Raw genomic sequence first — 17,669 nt, 5'->3', positions numbered from 1 at the left:
TTGGCAAAAATATAAATAGTAAAGCAAAGCACAGATACCCCCAAAAACTACTGAAGTAGCACTTTCAAGTATTTTTAACCACTGAAAGTAGAGCTGGAACTGTAGAAGGAGAGAAAGAAACGGTACCCAGTGGAGATGGAGAGAGCAGAAGAGAAGGAAGAGTTGGAACGGAAGAGGGAGAAGGAGAGGAAGGAAACGGAGATGATATATTTAGAGGATAACAGAGTTAACCAGAAGAAGCTTTGGTTAGAGTGTTGCATGGAGCAGCTAGAGAGAGATACGCTGGAGTACCAGCTATGGCTGGACGACCGCCAGGAAAGTATGTCGGCGGTAAGGGTGAGGTTTAGGAGCGAGAGAAAGAGGCTGAAAGAGTTGGAAAAGAAAGCGATAGAGGACAGAGAGTGGATAAAAGAGAAGAGCAAGGCAGCGCCGGAGGAGATCGAGTCACTCAGCAAACTCCTGGATCAAGAGAACTGGAGAAGATGGAGGAGAAGTAGAAGAAGAGAGAAGAGTGGGTCAGGGGACTGGAGGAGCAGAGAGTGGACCAGGAGGAAGAGGAGGAGAGAGAGGGGGAGGAGAGGTGGAACACTGAGAGAAATGCAATGGATGAGGAGAACAAGCATCTGAGGGGGACTGCTGATGTGCTTAATACCATCATCGACTTGCAGGACATGAAAAGCAATGGAAACATGGTGAGAACCATGCATTAGTAATAAAGACCGTTCTTAATCTAGGTCACACACTTTATTTGGACAGTCCATCTGTAGATGCTCTTCAGATCCTCATACAGATGACGGATATTAATTTGATCATGCTGTTGTTGATGAGAATTTTCCTGCACATCAGGAAATGCAAGCTTGTAGTGTATTCAAGGTTTAAAAATGCTTCTAAAGTTTGTAATTTCCACTTTAAAAATGTCAGACTTGAGTTGCCCTAATGAAAATTTATTTAATTATAATCCACATAATAATTCAAATGTTCTGTTGCTGCAGGACTATTTTCCTGCTGTGAAAAACAGGTTCAAATGAAGATACAGCATTTGTACTATCAAGAAACTATCTGTTGATAAGCAATTGCTTGCTAAGGTTACGGTTAGGGTTAGGGTAAGGTTTAAAATAAGGGTTAAGGTTAGAGTTAGGGTTTGTAGATAGATGAAATGCTACTGATAGTCTGTAGATAGTCTGTAGAGCATCTACAAATGGACTATCCAAATAAAATGTTACCTTAATCTATAAGGTATCAGGGGCCCTTCTTAGCCTGGGAACCAGTCTGTTTGTGTCATCATGCCTCTGCTTGTCATGCCAAACACATGATAACACAAACAGATCTGGGAACAGGCTAGGCCCCTCTCTCTGTGCATCTAACTAACTTGATGAGTTAATATCTACTGCCCTCCTGTGATTTGACAGTGCAATGCAGATAATTTGGGGAGCCATGACAATGGAACCACAGCAGCGCAGCAGGTTGCCATGGAAGCTTCTGCCACACAGGTAAATAGAACAAAGTAGAGTTTATTGAATTCATGTAAAATACTATTTTGAGTAGGTACCACTGTAGCCTGGGTACCAGTGTGTTTAGATAACTTGTACTCCGTGTCATATGCCAAGGAGTGTCAAGGAGTGGAATGATAGCTAAACAGACTGGTACCCAGGCTAGAACCACTGGTCTAATAACATACAGTCTAGAGTCCTTCATTACTTCTTCATTGTTTTAAACAACTTTTCCCCCTGAGTCAGACTGTATTCAGATGGAAGAAAGAGAAGTTGAAGAAACAAGAGAAGGAGGAGAGGAAGAGAAAGGAAGCAGAGACAAAGGCAGAGAAGGAAGAACAGAAGAGGAGAGAGAAAGAGCTGAGGGAGTCAGAGAGGAGAAGAGGGTGAAACAGGGAAAGAGGAAGAGAGGACGAGAGGAGGATGAGAGGAGAGAGCAGACGGAAAAGAGGAATAGAGAAAATGAAATGGGGATGTGGAGAGGACAAAGGCCACTGGAAGAAATACCATTTTTGTCCGAGTCTGATTGTGACTTCCTATGATAATGGTAAAGTAATTTGGTAATACAGTTGTGTTTAGCAAACAAAATATATATTTTTAAGAGATGTTGGTTGTCCCTTTATTCAAGACACTGTAACCAACACTGAGGCACTTCAATGGTTAAATGGTTACCAATTATTTACAACAGAAAAACAAACCACAGGTTTTACAGAACCCTTGACAGCCAATAAGAAGACGCTTGTTGGCAGTCAGATGGACAATCAGTTGAACAGTAATACTTTGGACAACCCATCAGAGATCTCTAATGTCTAATAATGTCCCTAGTTGTCCTTTCAAGTGTGTTATGAATATGTACATAATATGAGTGCATTGCTAGCATGATCCCAGATCTGTTTGTGGTCTGGCCAATGCCAACTCCATTGCTGTCATTGCCAAGCCAACTCTTTTGTCACCCATTGCCATGTGTGGCTTGACACGAATGAGTGACAAGGAGTTGGCATGATAGCACAAACAGACTGCCACTCAGACTAGTGCATTGTGTATCCTTCATAAGAGGACCATTTCATTTCAGACATTCTCTGCTGTGTCACACAGCTCTCTGTATTGATGTGGTTGAGATGTGAAGATCACAGGTGGCACATCAAACTTTCTTCTCATCTGGCAGAGTATTGTGATGGCCAGGGCAACTCCAATATCCTGAGGACCAAACACACAGTAACGGTTCAGACAGGATTGATGGAGCAGGTGACTTGGTGCTGAATGTGAAAGATAACAGTGAAATCAAATAGGCCTACACTCGAAACATAAGGTAAAAAAAATATGGTATAGTGGTGGGCTCGATTCATCCTTCAGCTCCCATTCTGACTTTCACATGTTTTAATTGTTCTTGTTTAGTTGTACAGTGAGGGAAAAAAGTATTTGATCCTCTGCTGATTTTGTACGTTTGCCCACTGACAAAGAAATGATCAGTCTATAATTGTTATGGTAGGTTTATTTGACAGTGAGAGACAGAATAACAACAAAAGAATCCAGAAACACGTATGTCAAAAATATTATGAATTGATTTGCATTTTAATGAGGGAAATAAGTATTTGACCCCCTCTCAATCAGAAAGATTTCTGGCTCCCAGGTGTCTTTTATACAGGTAACGAGCTGAGATTAGGAGCACACTCTTAAAGGGAGTGCTCCTAATCTCAGCTTGTTACTTGTATAAAAGACACCTGTCCACAGAAGCAATCAATCAATCAGATTCCAAACTCTCCACCATGGCCAAGACCAAAGAGCTCTCCAAGGATGTCAGGGACAAGATTGTAGACCTACGCAAGGCTGGAATGAGCTACAAGACCATCGCCAAGTAGCTTGGTGAGAAGGTGACAACAGTTGGTGCGATTATTCGCAAATGGAAGAAACACAAAATAACTGTCAATCTCCCTCGGCCTGGGGCTCCATGCAAGATCTCACCTCGTGGAGTTTTAATGATCATGAGAACGGTGAGGAATCAGCCCAGAACTACACGGTAGGATCTTGTCAATGATCTCAAAGCAGCTGGGACCATAGTCACCAAGAAAACAATTGGTAACACACTACGCCGTGAAGGACTGAAATACTGCAGCGCCCGCAAGGTCCCCCTGCTCAAGAAAGCACATATACATGCCCGTCTGAAGTTTGCCAAAGAACATCTGGATGATTCAGAGGAGAACTGGGTGAAAGTGTTGTGGTCAGATGAGACCAAAATGGAGCTCTTTGGCATCAACTCAACTCGCCGTGTTTGGAGGAGGAGGAATGCTGCCTATGACCCCAAGAACACCATCCCCACCGTCAAACATGGAGGTGGAAACATTATGCTTTGGGGTTGTTTTTCTGCTAAGGGGCCAGGACAACTTCACCGCATCAAAGGGACAATGGACGGGGCCATGTACCATCAAATCTTGGGTGAGAACCTCCTTCCCTCAGCCAGGGCATTGAAAATGGGTTGTGGATGGGTATTCCAGCATGACAATGACCCAAAACACACGGCCAAGGCAACAAAGGAGTGGCTCAAGAAGAAGCACATTAAGGTCCTGTAGTGGCCTAACCAGTCACCAGACCTTAATTCCATAGAAGATTTGTGGAGGGAGCTGAAGGTTCGAGTTGCCAAACGTCAGCCTCGAAACCTTAATGACTTGGAGAAGATCTGCAAAGAGGAGTGGGACAAAATCCCTCCTGAGATGTGTGCAAACCTGGTGGCCAACTACAAGAAATGTCTGACCTCTGTGATTACCAACAAGGGTTTTGCCACCAAGTACTAAGTCATGTTTTGCAGAGGAGTCAAATACTTATATCCCTCATTAAAATGCAAATCAATTTATCACGTTTTTTCTGGATTTTTGTTTTGTTATTCTGTCTCTCACTGTTCAAATAAACCTACCATTAAAATTATAGACTGATCATTTCTTTGTCAGTTTGCAAACGTACAAAATCAGCAGGGGATCAAATACTTTTTTCCCTCACTGTATGTACTGTGTACTGCAATTCATTTTTTAGCTGCCAAGTACGGCCTGGGTGTAATAATTATAATAAACCAATACTACTACTAATGCAAAAAAAGTTTTCAATTCAGGTAGTCAATTAAATTCAATCAATTGAAAATCACTTCCTGAATTGAAAAATCCACATGAAAAACTATGGACAATTTTCAATTTGGGAATTGAATTTCAATTGATTGAATTGAAAAAACTGAATTGACCCCAACCCTGGAATGGTTCAATAGTACAGACATAGATCTGAAATACATACCCATAATGCTGTAAGTGCTATAAATATTCCTGTTATCAGAATGAGTCCATAGCCCAAGACAGAGATTAAGATGGGAAGACATGGCTGAAAATGAAAAATTAAGAGTTTGTCATTTTGTGAGAAAAACAAGAGTATATAGGTCCATATTATATCAGAACTTGAACAAATAGCCGTTTATTGTATCAATGAGTACTGTAAGTCATCTTTATGTATCAAACTAGAATTATGACCTTCTAGTTTGATACACAATTGCGAGCAAAACATTTAGCGCAAAATTGCGAGCTAAACTTTTAGTTGCCCCCTCTTGACAGCAGAGAGAGGGAAAAAAAGTGTTTGAGTTCATTTCGTGCAATTCTACACATTTTGACATGGGGTGTAAAGAAAATGTTGCAGTTATAAAGCAAGTTTGCTGCAATTCTACACATTTTGCCATAGAGTGGTGAGAAATGTATGCAGTTTTTAATATGACATGAGCGTGAGACTGACTAACAACATCAATGGGGGCCCCATGGGCGGTAATTTGACCATGATAACAAGTTTAGATAGCTGGCCGCTAAACTAATTTAGCAATCTAAAAAATATTAGCTGACATGGGCTAACTGATCCGAGGGCCTTGAAAATGGCCGCCATTTGCCCATCCCTGGTGTAGTGGAATTACATGTTTTTACCTCTTCATATACCAACATGTGTTCATCCATTAATCTCTTGCGGTCATCATCCTCAGGCTTATCACTGTTGGGATAGTGAATAACAAATCTTGTATTGTTACCACGAGCAACCTGAAATAGAATGTGACATGGTTTAAAACAGTGCTTGACTTTATCTGCATTATTTCTTATTAGGTTACACTACAGCATCCATGATAATTGTCTGGTCCAAATGTGTTCTATCGTTTTTGTTGGTCTTTTAGAATATTGTCATGTACATCTTCCTCAGTGTATTTATGGTCGTCTTGTCACTCTCCTTATTGTCTGTTTTGTATTTTGTTTTAAAAACACATTTTAAAGAAATAATAGAATAAATAAATAAATTGCTCTTTCCGAAAGACAACAGATTTACACTTTCATATTTGAGTGGTAATTTATTTAACACAGGCTGACACATTGAAACCCATCCTCCTTAGCATACAGATAACAACAACATCAACAGCAACAAGATAACTTATTTAACACAGCAGACTCACACATTTAAAGTGTGTTGAGTCCTCATCAGAACAGAGGCAGGAGATTGGGATGTCTGTGCCCCAGTCTTGGTAGCCTTGTACGAGCCCACAGCATTTGATCTGATAGTGAAGGAAACACCACAGCAGACATTTTAAAAACACTTAGGCGTGATTTACCAGATATAGTTCAAGCCTAGTTCTGGAAGAACCCTCCATGGAGAAATCTCCAATGAAAGTGCTTTTAGTCTAGGCCTAGGTTGACATAATATGGAAAACTGGCCCTTAAGACACACATTGAATTGACACCCTGGGACATTGAATTGGCACCCTGGGACATTGAATTGACACCCTGGGACATTGAATTGGCACCCTGGGACATTGAATTGGCACCCTGGGACATTGAACTGTCACCCTGGGACATTGAATTGGCACCCTGGGACATTGAATTGGCACCCTGGGACATTGAATTGGCACCCTGGGACATTGAATTGGCACAAGCAGAGACCATAAGAAGCATTAAATGAAGGTGACTTACGTTAGTCTGCATGTTGTAAATCTCTTTTATATCTGTTTGATTCGCTCTACTCAGAGGCATCATCGCTAGGTATTCGTCTCTGGTTAACTCCTCCAACTTGAAATTAATAAAGTTTACATTGAGTGTTATATTCACAGCTGAAACCTATAATCAGCTATGAATTTGAAATGGACAGACACAGTACATTAAATTATCAAGAATCAGATGCATTGCACCATCATACAATACATTCTCAAATATATTTTCACCAGAACAGCAAACAAACATTGGCTCAAGGTTGAATTAAAAAGTTAAGATATATACAGGTAACTGCCAAAAATAATGGAAACACTTGAGTAAATGAGGGACACAGAGTATATTGAAAGCAGGTGATTCCACACAGGTGTGGTTCCTGAGTTAATTAAGCAGTTAATATCCCATCATGTTTAGGGTCATGTACAGTATGAACATTATTTTGGCTACCATGGCTACGCCCCCATAGGATGATATGCCCACATCCAAAGGGCACGGGTGGTCACTGAATTGTTTGTTGAGCATGAAAACGATTGATGTAAACCATATGCCATGGCCTTCTCATTCACCAGATCTCAACCCAATTGAACACTTATGTGAGATTCTGAAGTAGCGCCTGAGACAGCGTTTTCCATCAACAAAACACCAAATGATGGAATTTCTCGTGGAAGAATTGTTTCACATTCCTCCAATAGAGTTCCAGACACTTGTAGAATCTATGCCAAGGTGCATTGAAGCTGTTCTGGCTGCTCGTGGTGGCCCAACACCCTGTTAAGATACTATGTTGGTGTTCCCTTTATTTTGGCAGTTACCTGTAAATATATATATATATATATATAGACTACTGTACCTTGTGTTTGGATTCATATGCTCTCACGCACTCCACAAACAGGTATAGGCTGGCCAGTGACATACCTACTGAAAACTACACACACATATAGGGGTTGTCAAGCAAAATCAATACTAAAGGTTAATTCAAACCTTATCACTCTTTTTGGAAAACATGTTGGAAGCATGTCATGGGAAAAGTCTTGACTGGTTTCAGTTGAGTTTTATGGCATGCCATTACTTGTCAGAAAGGAACAGTTTGCAGCAGAGGAGACGTCAAGTCGGTAGCCAGGTCCCAGATATGTTTGTGCTGTATAGCCAACTCCTATGATAATTATCCAAGACAAAACAGATCTGGGATCAGGCTAACATTTTTTGACAGGTCTAGGCAAGCTTACCAAAACCACAGCCCATTTCTTCTCCTTGCGAGCGCCAAAACCCCCAAAGATTGACAGGACCAGGGTTGCTGCTTCTAGGACATACATAATTACTATCCCTGGTAGAATCTCGCCTATCTGTGAATAGGAAGACAAGCCAAATTAATGATATGGCAATTCTGGCTTTATAATCATAATATTACAATGATGCTGCTGGACTCTAGCCTGGTCTCAGATCTGTTTATGCTGTATTGCCAACTCCTATGGTTGTTGTCATGCTAAACACTGTAGGAGTTGGAAAGACAGCACAAACAGATCTAGTACCAGGCTAGATGGACACATCATTATTATAACAACATGTGTATGATATAATTAGTAAATGTAATAGTGGCTATAAAAAAAACATAATTACTTCTTCTTTTTGTGGAAGAACCCATGTCCAAATAACGTGATGGCCAGCAAGAGGGTGCTGATGATCTGAAGAGAATACAACACATGATACAATCAATCATTCCACATGTATAGGGTATTATCCTGAGAGTTCTACTGCTAATGCACAGTAAAGCTTGATACAGTCATTTGATTCAGAGGAGAGTTGAGGGATCGATTTCTTCATAACTTCAATAATGCATTTGATAATAATCTTATACCTCATTTATAAATAGACTAAGAAATTATAAATTGTTAAGAAATTCATCGCTGAAATTTTTAGTTAGTCGGCTGTTTATAAAAATGTAATATCAGTTATTGACTAGCCTAATATTTTGCAGAGACGTTACTAAGGCCAGTAGGCCTATTTGAAAAGAGAATAAACATAACTCATAACTTTAAAATATTTAGCAGCTAGAGGATTATACTGAGCAAATTAACAAATAGGGGGCAAATAAAAAGGCGGAAAATAAATAAATAAACTGGACACACCCAAAAACCAGCGCTAAAAAACGTGTTACAGTGAAAGTGAAACATGACAGCTGAAGGTTAGATAAAAGCCAAGTGGCCTAATTGTAACATGAAATACAAAATGTCTATGTAATTTTAGTGCTTCTTTCAATACTGCACTATAGAACAATCGGCTCATTATTGTTGATGAAAGCGCCACCGCTCTTTATTCCGTCGCGTGTAAACTGCAACTCTCACTGCTTGCGTAGAAGTTGCCAAAAGAACCAGCAATAATGTACAAAAATAATGTAATATTAAAAAACCTGTATACACAGTCATAATTGGCGCCCTGCCCCTATAAAAAACAGGTTTATCAACTCGAATAGGACCAGGCCAATAGAATGGACGATCACTTACCCCGATTAAGACACAGACGAAAATGAACGCCCGTTTTACGCAGATATGAATTTTTCCCATTTCAATATTTGGTTATGATAAAAACAACCGTTTGGATAAGCGGTTCACTTCAGATTTGGGCTAACTGAAGCCCAAAATCTTTAAGTCCAGAAAACAGATTGTCCGATTCCTTTAACTGTTTCTTCTTCTTCTCAACATGAGTGTGTTTTCCATGCTGCTGAATGGTGTTTTCCATGGCAATAACGCCCCATTAAAGAGAGAGAGAGAGAGAGAGAGAGAGAGAGAGAGAGCGAGAGAGAGAAAGAGAGGGAAAGGGAGATAGAGAGATAATTAATAACTCATAAAGCACGTATTGTCTGCCCTCATACTGTAATCCAGACTCCAGAGGTCCAGTCCAGAGCAAGTTGGGGTGAGTGAACATGAAATCACATGACCAGCCATTCCTGGACATCTCTGAACTCACCAGCGGTTGCATCTGGCATCCAAAATGGCACCCTATTCCCTAGTGCTCTATGGGTCCTGGTCAAAAAGTAGTAAAAGTAGTGCACTATATAGGGAATAGAGTGCTATTTGAGATGCTATCCACTGGGTCCCTAGGGATCCAGAGAAGGGCCAATTGTTAAGCAATGTCAATGCAACCCCCGCAAAACATCTCGAGCACATTTTGCACAGAGGAAGATAGTAATGGAACATACTCAAGCATATTCCCCATTCACAGGAAAAGGATGTACGAATGAAGGATAGGGGGGCATATGTATTTTACAATATGTTTGAAATGCTGGAAAATAACTGTTCCTTTCTGGGTAATTAATTAGTTCAACAACTACATAACTGAGCATAAACAGTATGTCCAGTTGTTTCGTGTGAGGTCTTAATGTTGATTGTCAACATGACACTTGACACTGAAGAGGGTCTTGTTTTGAAAACATCCTTCCTAATTCCCTTTGGTAGTCACTGAAATAACACATCTACGGTAAATCGTCTGAAGCATTCACCACTCCACTTATGATATCAGTGGTACTCGAAGCCAACGAATGGAGGAGGGTAAGGAAGCATGGATTGTGTAATATTTGGAAATGTCCGAAGTGTTTACCCGTGACAGGTCCCGCAGTACTAACTGTCACCAATAGAGGGGGTGGCTTGACGGTGACGACTGTGTTTGGCGCTGTGTTTACATATGCGTGCTGTGTTGACGTGGAAGAGACACCGAAGAAAGATGGCGGCGCCCACTGCAGAGCAGCAAGACGGCCCAAGTGATGAATCTGATCTACAAAGCCCTATATCGACAAATGATGAAGACTCCGAAACAGGATCGGGGGATGGAGCACTCCCCGACTACGTTGTCGACTTGATAGAGAAAGAAATCGGAGGGGATCTGAAGTCGCTGAAGAAAGTCAGCGCACTCCTGGAGAAACTGACAGCGGAAAACAAGTTGCTGGAGGAGCAGGTAGCTAGCAAGCTAGCTAGTGCGTTGTTAACTTTGTTGCGCACTCAAATCAGCTTTCAATGCTGTATCAATTGTTGAATGAAAATAATAGAATAGTTAATTATGCGAATATTATAGCTAACCTTTGATAGCTAGTTTAAGGGCGTGCATTTCCCTTGCTGACAGGTCTTCCTCCACCCACCTTCTCAGGTTTTGACGGTGTCCAGTTCGGTGCCGCTGCGGGTGTCAGTAGCACTGTCTGCAGCCGAGGAGTCCCGTGTGTCTCTGGAAGGTTTGCTCCAGCGGGAGAGGGTCCTGTCCAACACCCTGATACAGCACCTGCAGGGCGCCCAGCCCTGGGCAGACAGCCTGGGACAGACCCTGGGACAGCTGGACAACACAGAGAGACACATGAAATACCTGCAGTGTCTGTCACGAATTGAAGAACTCAGGTGAGCAGCAGTATTAATATCTTCTTCTTCTTCTAGCGGTTGGACAATATATTTTCTTCTTCTAGCAGTTGGACAATATATTTGACAGTATTCAAAGATAGGAACCTGATTGGAATACACACAAACAAAATGGTATCTTACTGTGTATGTTAACATGTTCTGCTAACTGTCGCTCTCTCCTCCCACAGTGACAGCATCCAGCAGTGTCTGATGACCAACAGTATATGGGAGGCAGTGGGGGCGGTGGGCAGCATGGCCAGTCTAGATGTGGGCCTAAAGGAGTCTGGCTGCTCTCATCTCCAGGCCTTCCTCAGAGAGACACTACGCTTCTGGCACAAGATCATTAAGGACAGACTGGCTGGGTATGTATGTACTGTATGTACTGTATGTATGTACTGCCCTGTACTGCACTGTACTGTCTGTACTGTAATGTATGTATGTAATGTATGTATGTATGTATGTATGTATGTATGTATGTATGTATGTATGTATGTATGTATGTATGTATGTATGTATGTATGTATGTATGTATGTATGTATGTAAGGGTCAGACAGGGCAGGCACTGTGTTGTGTTAGCATGCTGGGCCGGAGCAAAAGGACTGGAGATGGAGAACTCTGTGTTAGTTATTAGTATCTCTATTTAGATCAGTGGTCAGCAACCCTGGTCCTGGAGAGCAACCGGCCATGCAGGCCTTTGTTCCAGCCTAGCACTAACCCATCTAATTCAGTCTTCATGATTAGTTGACCAGGTGTATTTGTGTTGTGCCGGAACAAGTAAGACACACCCTGTAGCTCTCCAGGACCGGGGTTGGTGATTCACAGATATTATGATGATCCAAAGTCAAGCTACCTCAGACCTGAATGTTATTTTTAACAACTCCTCCTCTGTCTGGCAGTGATTTTGAGGAGTTGCTGACCCAGCTCCACTGGCCGTTCATCTCTCCTCCCACCCAGTCTCTCTCCCCCCCTGCCAACGCTCAGGAGCTCCACAGCCAGCTGGAACTACTGGTGGCCCAGCTCCTGTCTCTGCAGACCTCGTATCCTTCACCCTGATATAGTGTTATCTGTGTCGGAGACATACACACTAGCATTATCGTCTGTTATACACACTGTTATATATACACACTGTTATATATACACACTGTTATACACACTGTTATATATACACACTGTTATACACACTGTTATATATACACACTGTTATATATACACACTGTTATATATACACACTGTTATATATACACACTGTTATACACACTGTTATACACACTGTTATACACTATTGTGGCATAAACAGTGCATTATATAAACTCTGCACACTTCTTCATACACTAGCTTCATACTTCATACATACCCAGTCACAGACATACTGTTCCCCACACACTTCCTAAGACATTGACTGATATTGATATTATCGTTTTACATTGAGACATTGTACTGAGATGAATACCTGGCCAGTTTCTTTAACCTCTATCTCAGTGATGATCTAATTTCAGAGAAGCCGCCCTCTGTGTCCCGTGTAGGGTTGCCCCCGACGACACCCCTGTCTCTTCCCGTCCAGATCATGTTGCTTCCTCTGAGCAAGAGGTTTCGATACCACTTCACTGGAAACCGTCAGACCAACTCACTCAACAAGGTTAGAGCAACACACACACACAGAGCATGTCACACACACACAGACACACTATGATAATAATAATAACCTCCCGTCTCTGTCTCCATACAGCCAGAGTGGTTCCTGACCCAGGTCCTGATGTGGATGGGGAACAGCTCCAACTTCATGGAGGAGAAGATCCAGCCCATTCTGGACAGAAATGGAGCTAACGTCAACGCCAAGGTTAGAGGATCAGCCACTAAATGATCATCTAGAATCCTGACTTTATGTGCTATTGAAGTATTTGTTCATCCCCAAGATTCAAAGCAGTCTAAAGGCAAGCTGAGTCCATTGCAGTCAACTGTCAATCATAGCAGCTCTTGATATCCACAGTCATATTAGAGGATATAAGCATATATATTAATATAAATATTAAAAATATGGTTCTAGCTATCGAAGTATCTCATGTCATCCCTCCCGTCCCCACCAGGTGGAGCTGTGTCGTGGTCTACTCACCCTGGCCCAGGAGAAGCTAGCGTCGGACGCTCCTCGGCTGCTCTACGACGACACTCTCTTCTGCCACCTGGTGGATGAGATCCTGCAGTTCGAGAGGGAGCTGCGCAGCACCCACTCCTACCCCAGCACCCTGCCCGGAGCGCTGCATGTACTGCTGGAGGACGTCGTGCTGCAGAAGTGGCTCACTGTGGAGAGGAAGAGTGAGTGAGAGAGGCAGCAGTGGAGCGTCTCGCATCGTTCCCTACTCCTTCCCCTTGGCCCTAACCCTCCATTATTTGCAGATCTGAAGGGTCTGGATAGGTATAAGCAGTGTACTGGCAGAGCTTCCACCATATAGCTTCCACCTTACAGATCTGCAAACATTGAAGGGTTTGGGTGACGTGAAAGGGGTAGGAAGCCATTTAGGACTGACTAAGAGATTGATTTATGTGGGATTTTAGTTATCTGTTAGACTTATTTTATGTCAGTGTATCTGATTGACTGAATGTGTGATGTGTGCTCATCCCAACTGTCTGTCTCCCTGTAGTGGCGATAGAGAAGGTGGATGCCATGCTGTCTGCTGAGGGGGCGTGGAGCTCCCAGTACAGAGACATCAGTGACATGGACGAACTCAAGGCTCCAGACTGCGCTGAGACCTTCATGACCTTACTGTTGGTCATCACTGGTAGGATTATTAACTACTTTATCACTTCATCTCTCTCTCTCTCTCTCTTTCTCTTTCTCTTTCTCTTTCTCTTTCTCTTTCTCTTTCTCTTTCTCTTTCTCTTTCTCTCTCTCTCTCAATTAGTTTTTCTCCCCCTCCCAGACCGCTACCGTGCCCTCCCCTGCCCTCGTGCCCAGCTGCGTTTCCTGGCGCTACAGAGAGAGCTGGTGGACGACTTCCGTATCCGCCTCACCCAGGTCATGAAGGAAGAGTCTCGCAACCCGCTGGGCGCTAGATACTGTGCCATCCTCAACGCTGCCAACTACATCTCCACCGTGCTGGGGGACTGGGGAGATAATGTGGTATGTGGCCCCTCGGAGTCATCACACTGTTGCTGTACTTCTCCACATACTGTCTCTCTGTCTGTCTCTGTCTGCCTGTCTGTCTGTCTCTGTCTGCCTGTCTGCTTGTGTCTGCCTGTCTGTCTGCCTGTCTGTCTCTGTCTGCCTGTCTGCTTGTGTCTGTCTGCTTGTCCCTGTCTGTCTGACTGTCTGTACATTTGTTGTCAGTTCAGAAGTAGTATGCACATCCAACAATTCTCCAGGTTAAGGGTACAGAAAATGCCACATTTGAACACCTTCACACTAGGGTATGCTCCCTACTTTTACTGCAGTGCTCCAGAGGTCTTCTTCAAGGCTGTTCAATTTTCTTTGCTCTCCACCCTCCTCCTCTCTTCTTCCTCAGTTCTTCCTGCAGCTGCAGCAGTCAGCTGTGGCCCTGGGGGAGGAGGAGTTGTTGGGGCCGCTGGGGGTGACGGAGTCCGGCCGTCTGGCCTCTCTGGAGGGGTCTCTGTTTGAGGGGCTCCTGGGGCTGCTGGAGAGGCTGAGAGGAGACATGCTGGGCAGGCTACTAGAGGCTGTCATGAGGGACGTACGGGAGAAGGCCCAGTCCTACTGCAGAGACAGGTCAGTGGAGACACTCTTCACTTAGAGGAAGGGCTCTTTCTATTGAATCTAGATCCTCTCAAGGTGTACTCCTATCTGTGGAGTTAGCCACACACTGTCTCCTTGCTTTGCTTGGTGTTTAGCCCCAGGCTGATTGTAAGCACTTTGTGACAAATGTCTTTGTCCTGTAACAAGCCTGGACAGTAGGAATAAAATGGGATTCCTTGAAAGAATCTGGTAGAGCTCAGATCATCACCTACAGCCACCATATACACAATTGAACAACAAAGTGTTGGAGTCAACAAAATATTAACTCGAATGGCACTAACGTGTATCCTTCTCCTCCCAGGTGGCTGTCCCTGCCGTCCCAGTGTGACCAGGCCACCATGTCCCTGTCCAGCTCAGCCTGTCCTCTCATGCTGTGTCTCAGGGACCACCTGCTCCAGCTGCAGCGGATGCTGTGTCAGCCTCTCTTCCAGATGGGCTGGCAGGGCCTGTCTGAGAGGCTGGACCTCTTCCTCTACCAGGATGTGAGTCACACTGCGGGCCTGCTCCAATAGGAATTAATGAGATGGTTGAGTTAATGAAATATTTGAACTTTTAGTTATTTCGGACGCTATTGTCTGGAGTGACTTAAAAGAAGCCAATTAGATTGTCATACATCATTAGGACACATATGTTCTCAAATACATGAAAACTACAATGGCTACTGACTAATTCTAATGATAAAACACAGACATAAGAAATAGGATGAAGCAATAGAGATTTTTGTTGGTTATCACATCTCTATTAACTTATGGACCTGCTACCCGTCTCCCTCAGCTGATTCTGTATAACCACTTCAACGAAGGTGGTGCGGCCCAGCTCCAATTTGACATGACCAGAAACCTCTTCCCTCTGTTCGGACACTACTGCAAGAGGCCTGAGAACTTCTTCAAACAGTGAGTGGCCATTACACACGGGCAATTCTGCTGATAAAATCACCTGAAAACCTTGTCCACTGTACCATAACCTTTAAAAGAGACCTACAGTTTGTTTGTAGTTCCTTAGGCTATTAAATGTCCTGCACAGAGGATGAATTCCTTATCAAATCATTTTTGTGTAAATATTAAGTTATCAAATGGCCAGATACTAACTGTACTGATCATGTCTCCCTCCCTCAGTGTGAAGGAGGCCTGCGTCATCCTGTCTCTGAACGTGGGCTCAGCTCTTCTTCTACGAGACGTCCTGAGGCAGGCTGAGGAAGACGAGGAGGAACCAGGGACCCCGGAGGGCCAGCAGCCCAGCCCTGTGTCAGCCCTCAACGAGCTGGGGGTCTACCGCCTGGCCCCCTGCGACGTCCTCATCCTGCTCAACCTCAGGGCCTCCTGGCCGGGACAGTGAGGGGAGATGGGAGGAAAAACAGTAGCCTGGTCCCAGATCTGTTTCTGCCAACTCATATGGTCTTTGTGATGCCAATTGGCCATAGGAGTTGAGCAAGGAGCAAGGTAGCACTAACAGATCTGGGACCAGGCTAGGACGGGCTTCAGCTGGGAAAGGACAACAACGACCAATGAACTACACCGTATCCCGGCAACCTGGACTAGACATCTCTCATACACAAGGCCAGGAGTTTTTCCTGAATACTTCTGTCCTATCCCGTTTAATCACAGTTTTGTTTACTTTGCCGATCCTCTTGTCTACAAGATCAGCACTTGTTCCATATCAACTCACCACACCTGGCCTAAACGCAGGAGAGAGACCTCAACTGGTGACGGATGGATATATTAAAGGTGAACGGACACTGCTCATGTAGATGACATTATTTGGCTATCGACTGACAGCACAGACTTCTGTCTTCTGTTGGAGGAGAGATAGTACTAACACTACATTACATAGTGTGGATGGGTATTTCACTTCCTTACAGGGACTGTTGTCTTTAACCAGACGAGACATAGGAGACCTTAACACTGCTGTTTTAAGCAGTCCAATGCATTTCATAACAACAACAGCCCTGTCTGTCACATTAGCTTATTTAATGTCATATACATTTGTAAAGAATAAGAATGAGTGAGAAATAAAACATTTAAATCCCAATATTTGTATTTATTTATGTCAGTAACTGCCTTTTTGACAACAAAAATCATGTACATTCATGCTAATGTATTTCAGAGTGAAAGATTCTGATGAAGTCACTCCTGTGAGCCAAGTGCAGTATACCATAGAAACAGAAGCAGTGTTTGAGACACTGAGGTATAATGAGCACTAGAGACTACATCCAAGATGTCCTACTGTTGTTTAAGGTAATCTACTGACATTCTTCATGACCGGGTTTCATCTGTTTTATACGGATCAACATCACATGTGCACTAGCACTCAATGCGCAAAGGGAGCAGCGATTACATCATCCAAAAACATGGCAGACATTGGATGAACATTAAAATGTTAATGTGCTTGTTCGACATTGCAGGTGACTGCTGACTGACTGATCTACAAATCACCTTGCATCATAAATAACAACTCATTATTTGTAGATCAGTCAGTCATAATTTTCCCATGATACATCACGGTTTTGATGCTCTCGAACAGGACAGTTATCAGGACAGTGACTCCTGAGTGGCGCAGTGGTCTAAGGCACTGCATCGCAGTGCTAACTGTGCCACTAGAGATCCTGGTTCGAATCCAGGCTCTGTCGCAGCCGGCCGCGACCGGGAGGCTCATGGGCGGCGCACAATTGGCCCAGCGTCGTCCAGGGTAGGGGAGGGAATGGCCGGCAGGGATGTAGCTCAGTTGATAGAGCATGGCGTTTGCAACGCCAGGGTTGTGGGTTCGATTCCCACAGGGGGCCAGTATAAAAAAAATATATACATGTATTCACTAACTGTAAGTCGCTCTGGATAAGAGCGTCTGCTAAATGACTAAAATGTAAATGTAAAATGTTATCTTCGGCTGTGAGTGCTGGAAAAAAATTGGCCTCAGTGACAATTATTCAAATGATTAAATCACTGTTTTCTGCACAAAGGTTATTACTAAAGTGTCTTTATTAGGAATTTTCAAATCTGACTTCTCTATGTGGCCATCTATCGAAATTGTCTTTCTGGGCCAGTGTCAGTTAAACTGTAGTACCAAAGCAGAACT

General features: G+C 43.3%; 2 protein-coding genes across 2 annotated transcripts; one reads left to right on the top strand and one right to left on the bottom strand.

The window, feature by feature from the left end:
- Positions 1 to 2,093: 2,093 nt before the first annotated feature.
- On the bottom strand, positions 2,094 to 9,022 carry LOC121568089 (tetraspanin-8; the record flags this gene model as incomplete). Its single annotated transcript, XM_041878679.2, has 9 exons — positions 2,094 to 2,687; positions 4,767 to 4,850; positions 5,435 to 5,545; positions 5,950 to 6,048; positions 6,464 to 6,559; positions 7,326 to 7,400; positions 7,702 to 7,818; positions 8,093 to 8,157; positions 8,977 to 9,022. Coding segments are annotated over 9 exons (822 nt in total), but the record flags the coding sequence as incomplete, so codon positions are not given.
- LOC123485491 (RAD50-interacting protein 1-like) lies at positions 8,982 to 16,628 on the top strand. The gene is made up of 13 exons (XM_045216445.1): positions 8,982 to 10,423; positions 10,613 to 10,854; positions 11,043 to 11,216; positions 11,752 to 11,892; positions 12,335 to 12,491; positions 12,582 to 12,692; positions 12,940 to 13,165; positions 13,492 to 13,629; positions 13,771 to 13,970; positions 14,353 to 14,573; positions 14,902 to 15,082; positions 15,375 to 15,493; positions 15,716 to 16,628. Exons 1-13 carry the CDS (start codon positions 10,154 to 10,156, stop codon positions 15,933 to 15,935), a joined length of 2,400 nt encoding a protein of 799 aa, XP_045072380.1. The 5' UTR covers positions 8,982 to 10,153; the 3' UTR covers positions 15,936 to 16,628.
- Positions 16,629 to 17,669: the final 1,041 nt, after the last annotated feature.

The sequence above is a fragment of the Coregonus clupeaformis genome, unplaced genomic scaffold (assembly GCF_020615455.1).
Source record: "Coregonus clupeaformis isolate EN_2021a unplaced genomic scaffold, ASM2061545v1 scaf0712, whole genome shotgun sequence".
NCBI lineage: Eukaryota > Metazoa > Chordata > Actinopteri > Salmoniformes > Salmonidae > Coregonus > Coregonus clupeaformis.
The sequence above is the reverse complement of the archived record's forward strand: the minus strand, read 5'-3'. Positions and strand labels throughout refer to the sequence as shown.

Coding starts and splice junctions, on each gene's coding strand:
- LOC123485491 (XM_045216445.1), top strand. CDS start 10,154: ATGCGTGCTGTGTTGACGTGGAAGAGACACCGAAGAAAGATGGCGGCG. Junction 11,893..12,334: donor CTCCTGTCTCTGCAGACCTC/GTATCCTTCACC, acceptor CCTCTATCTCAG/TGATGATCTAATTTCAGAGA. Junction 14,574..14,901: donor CAGTCCTACTGCAGAGACAG/GTCAGTGGAGAC, acceptor TTCTCCTCCCAG/GTGGCTGTCCCTGCCGTCCC.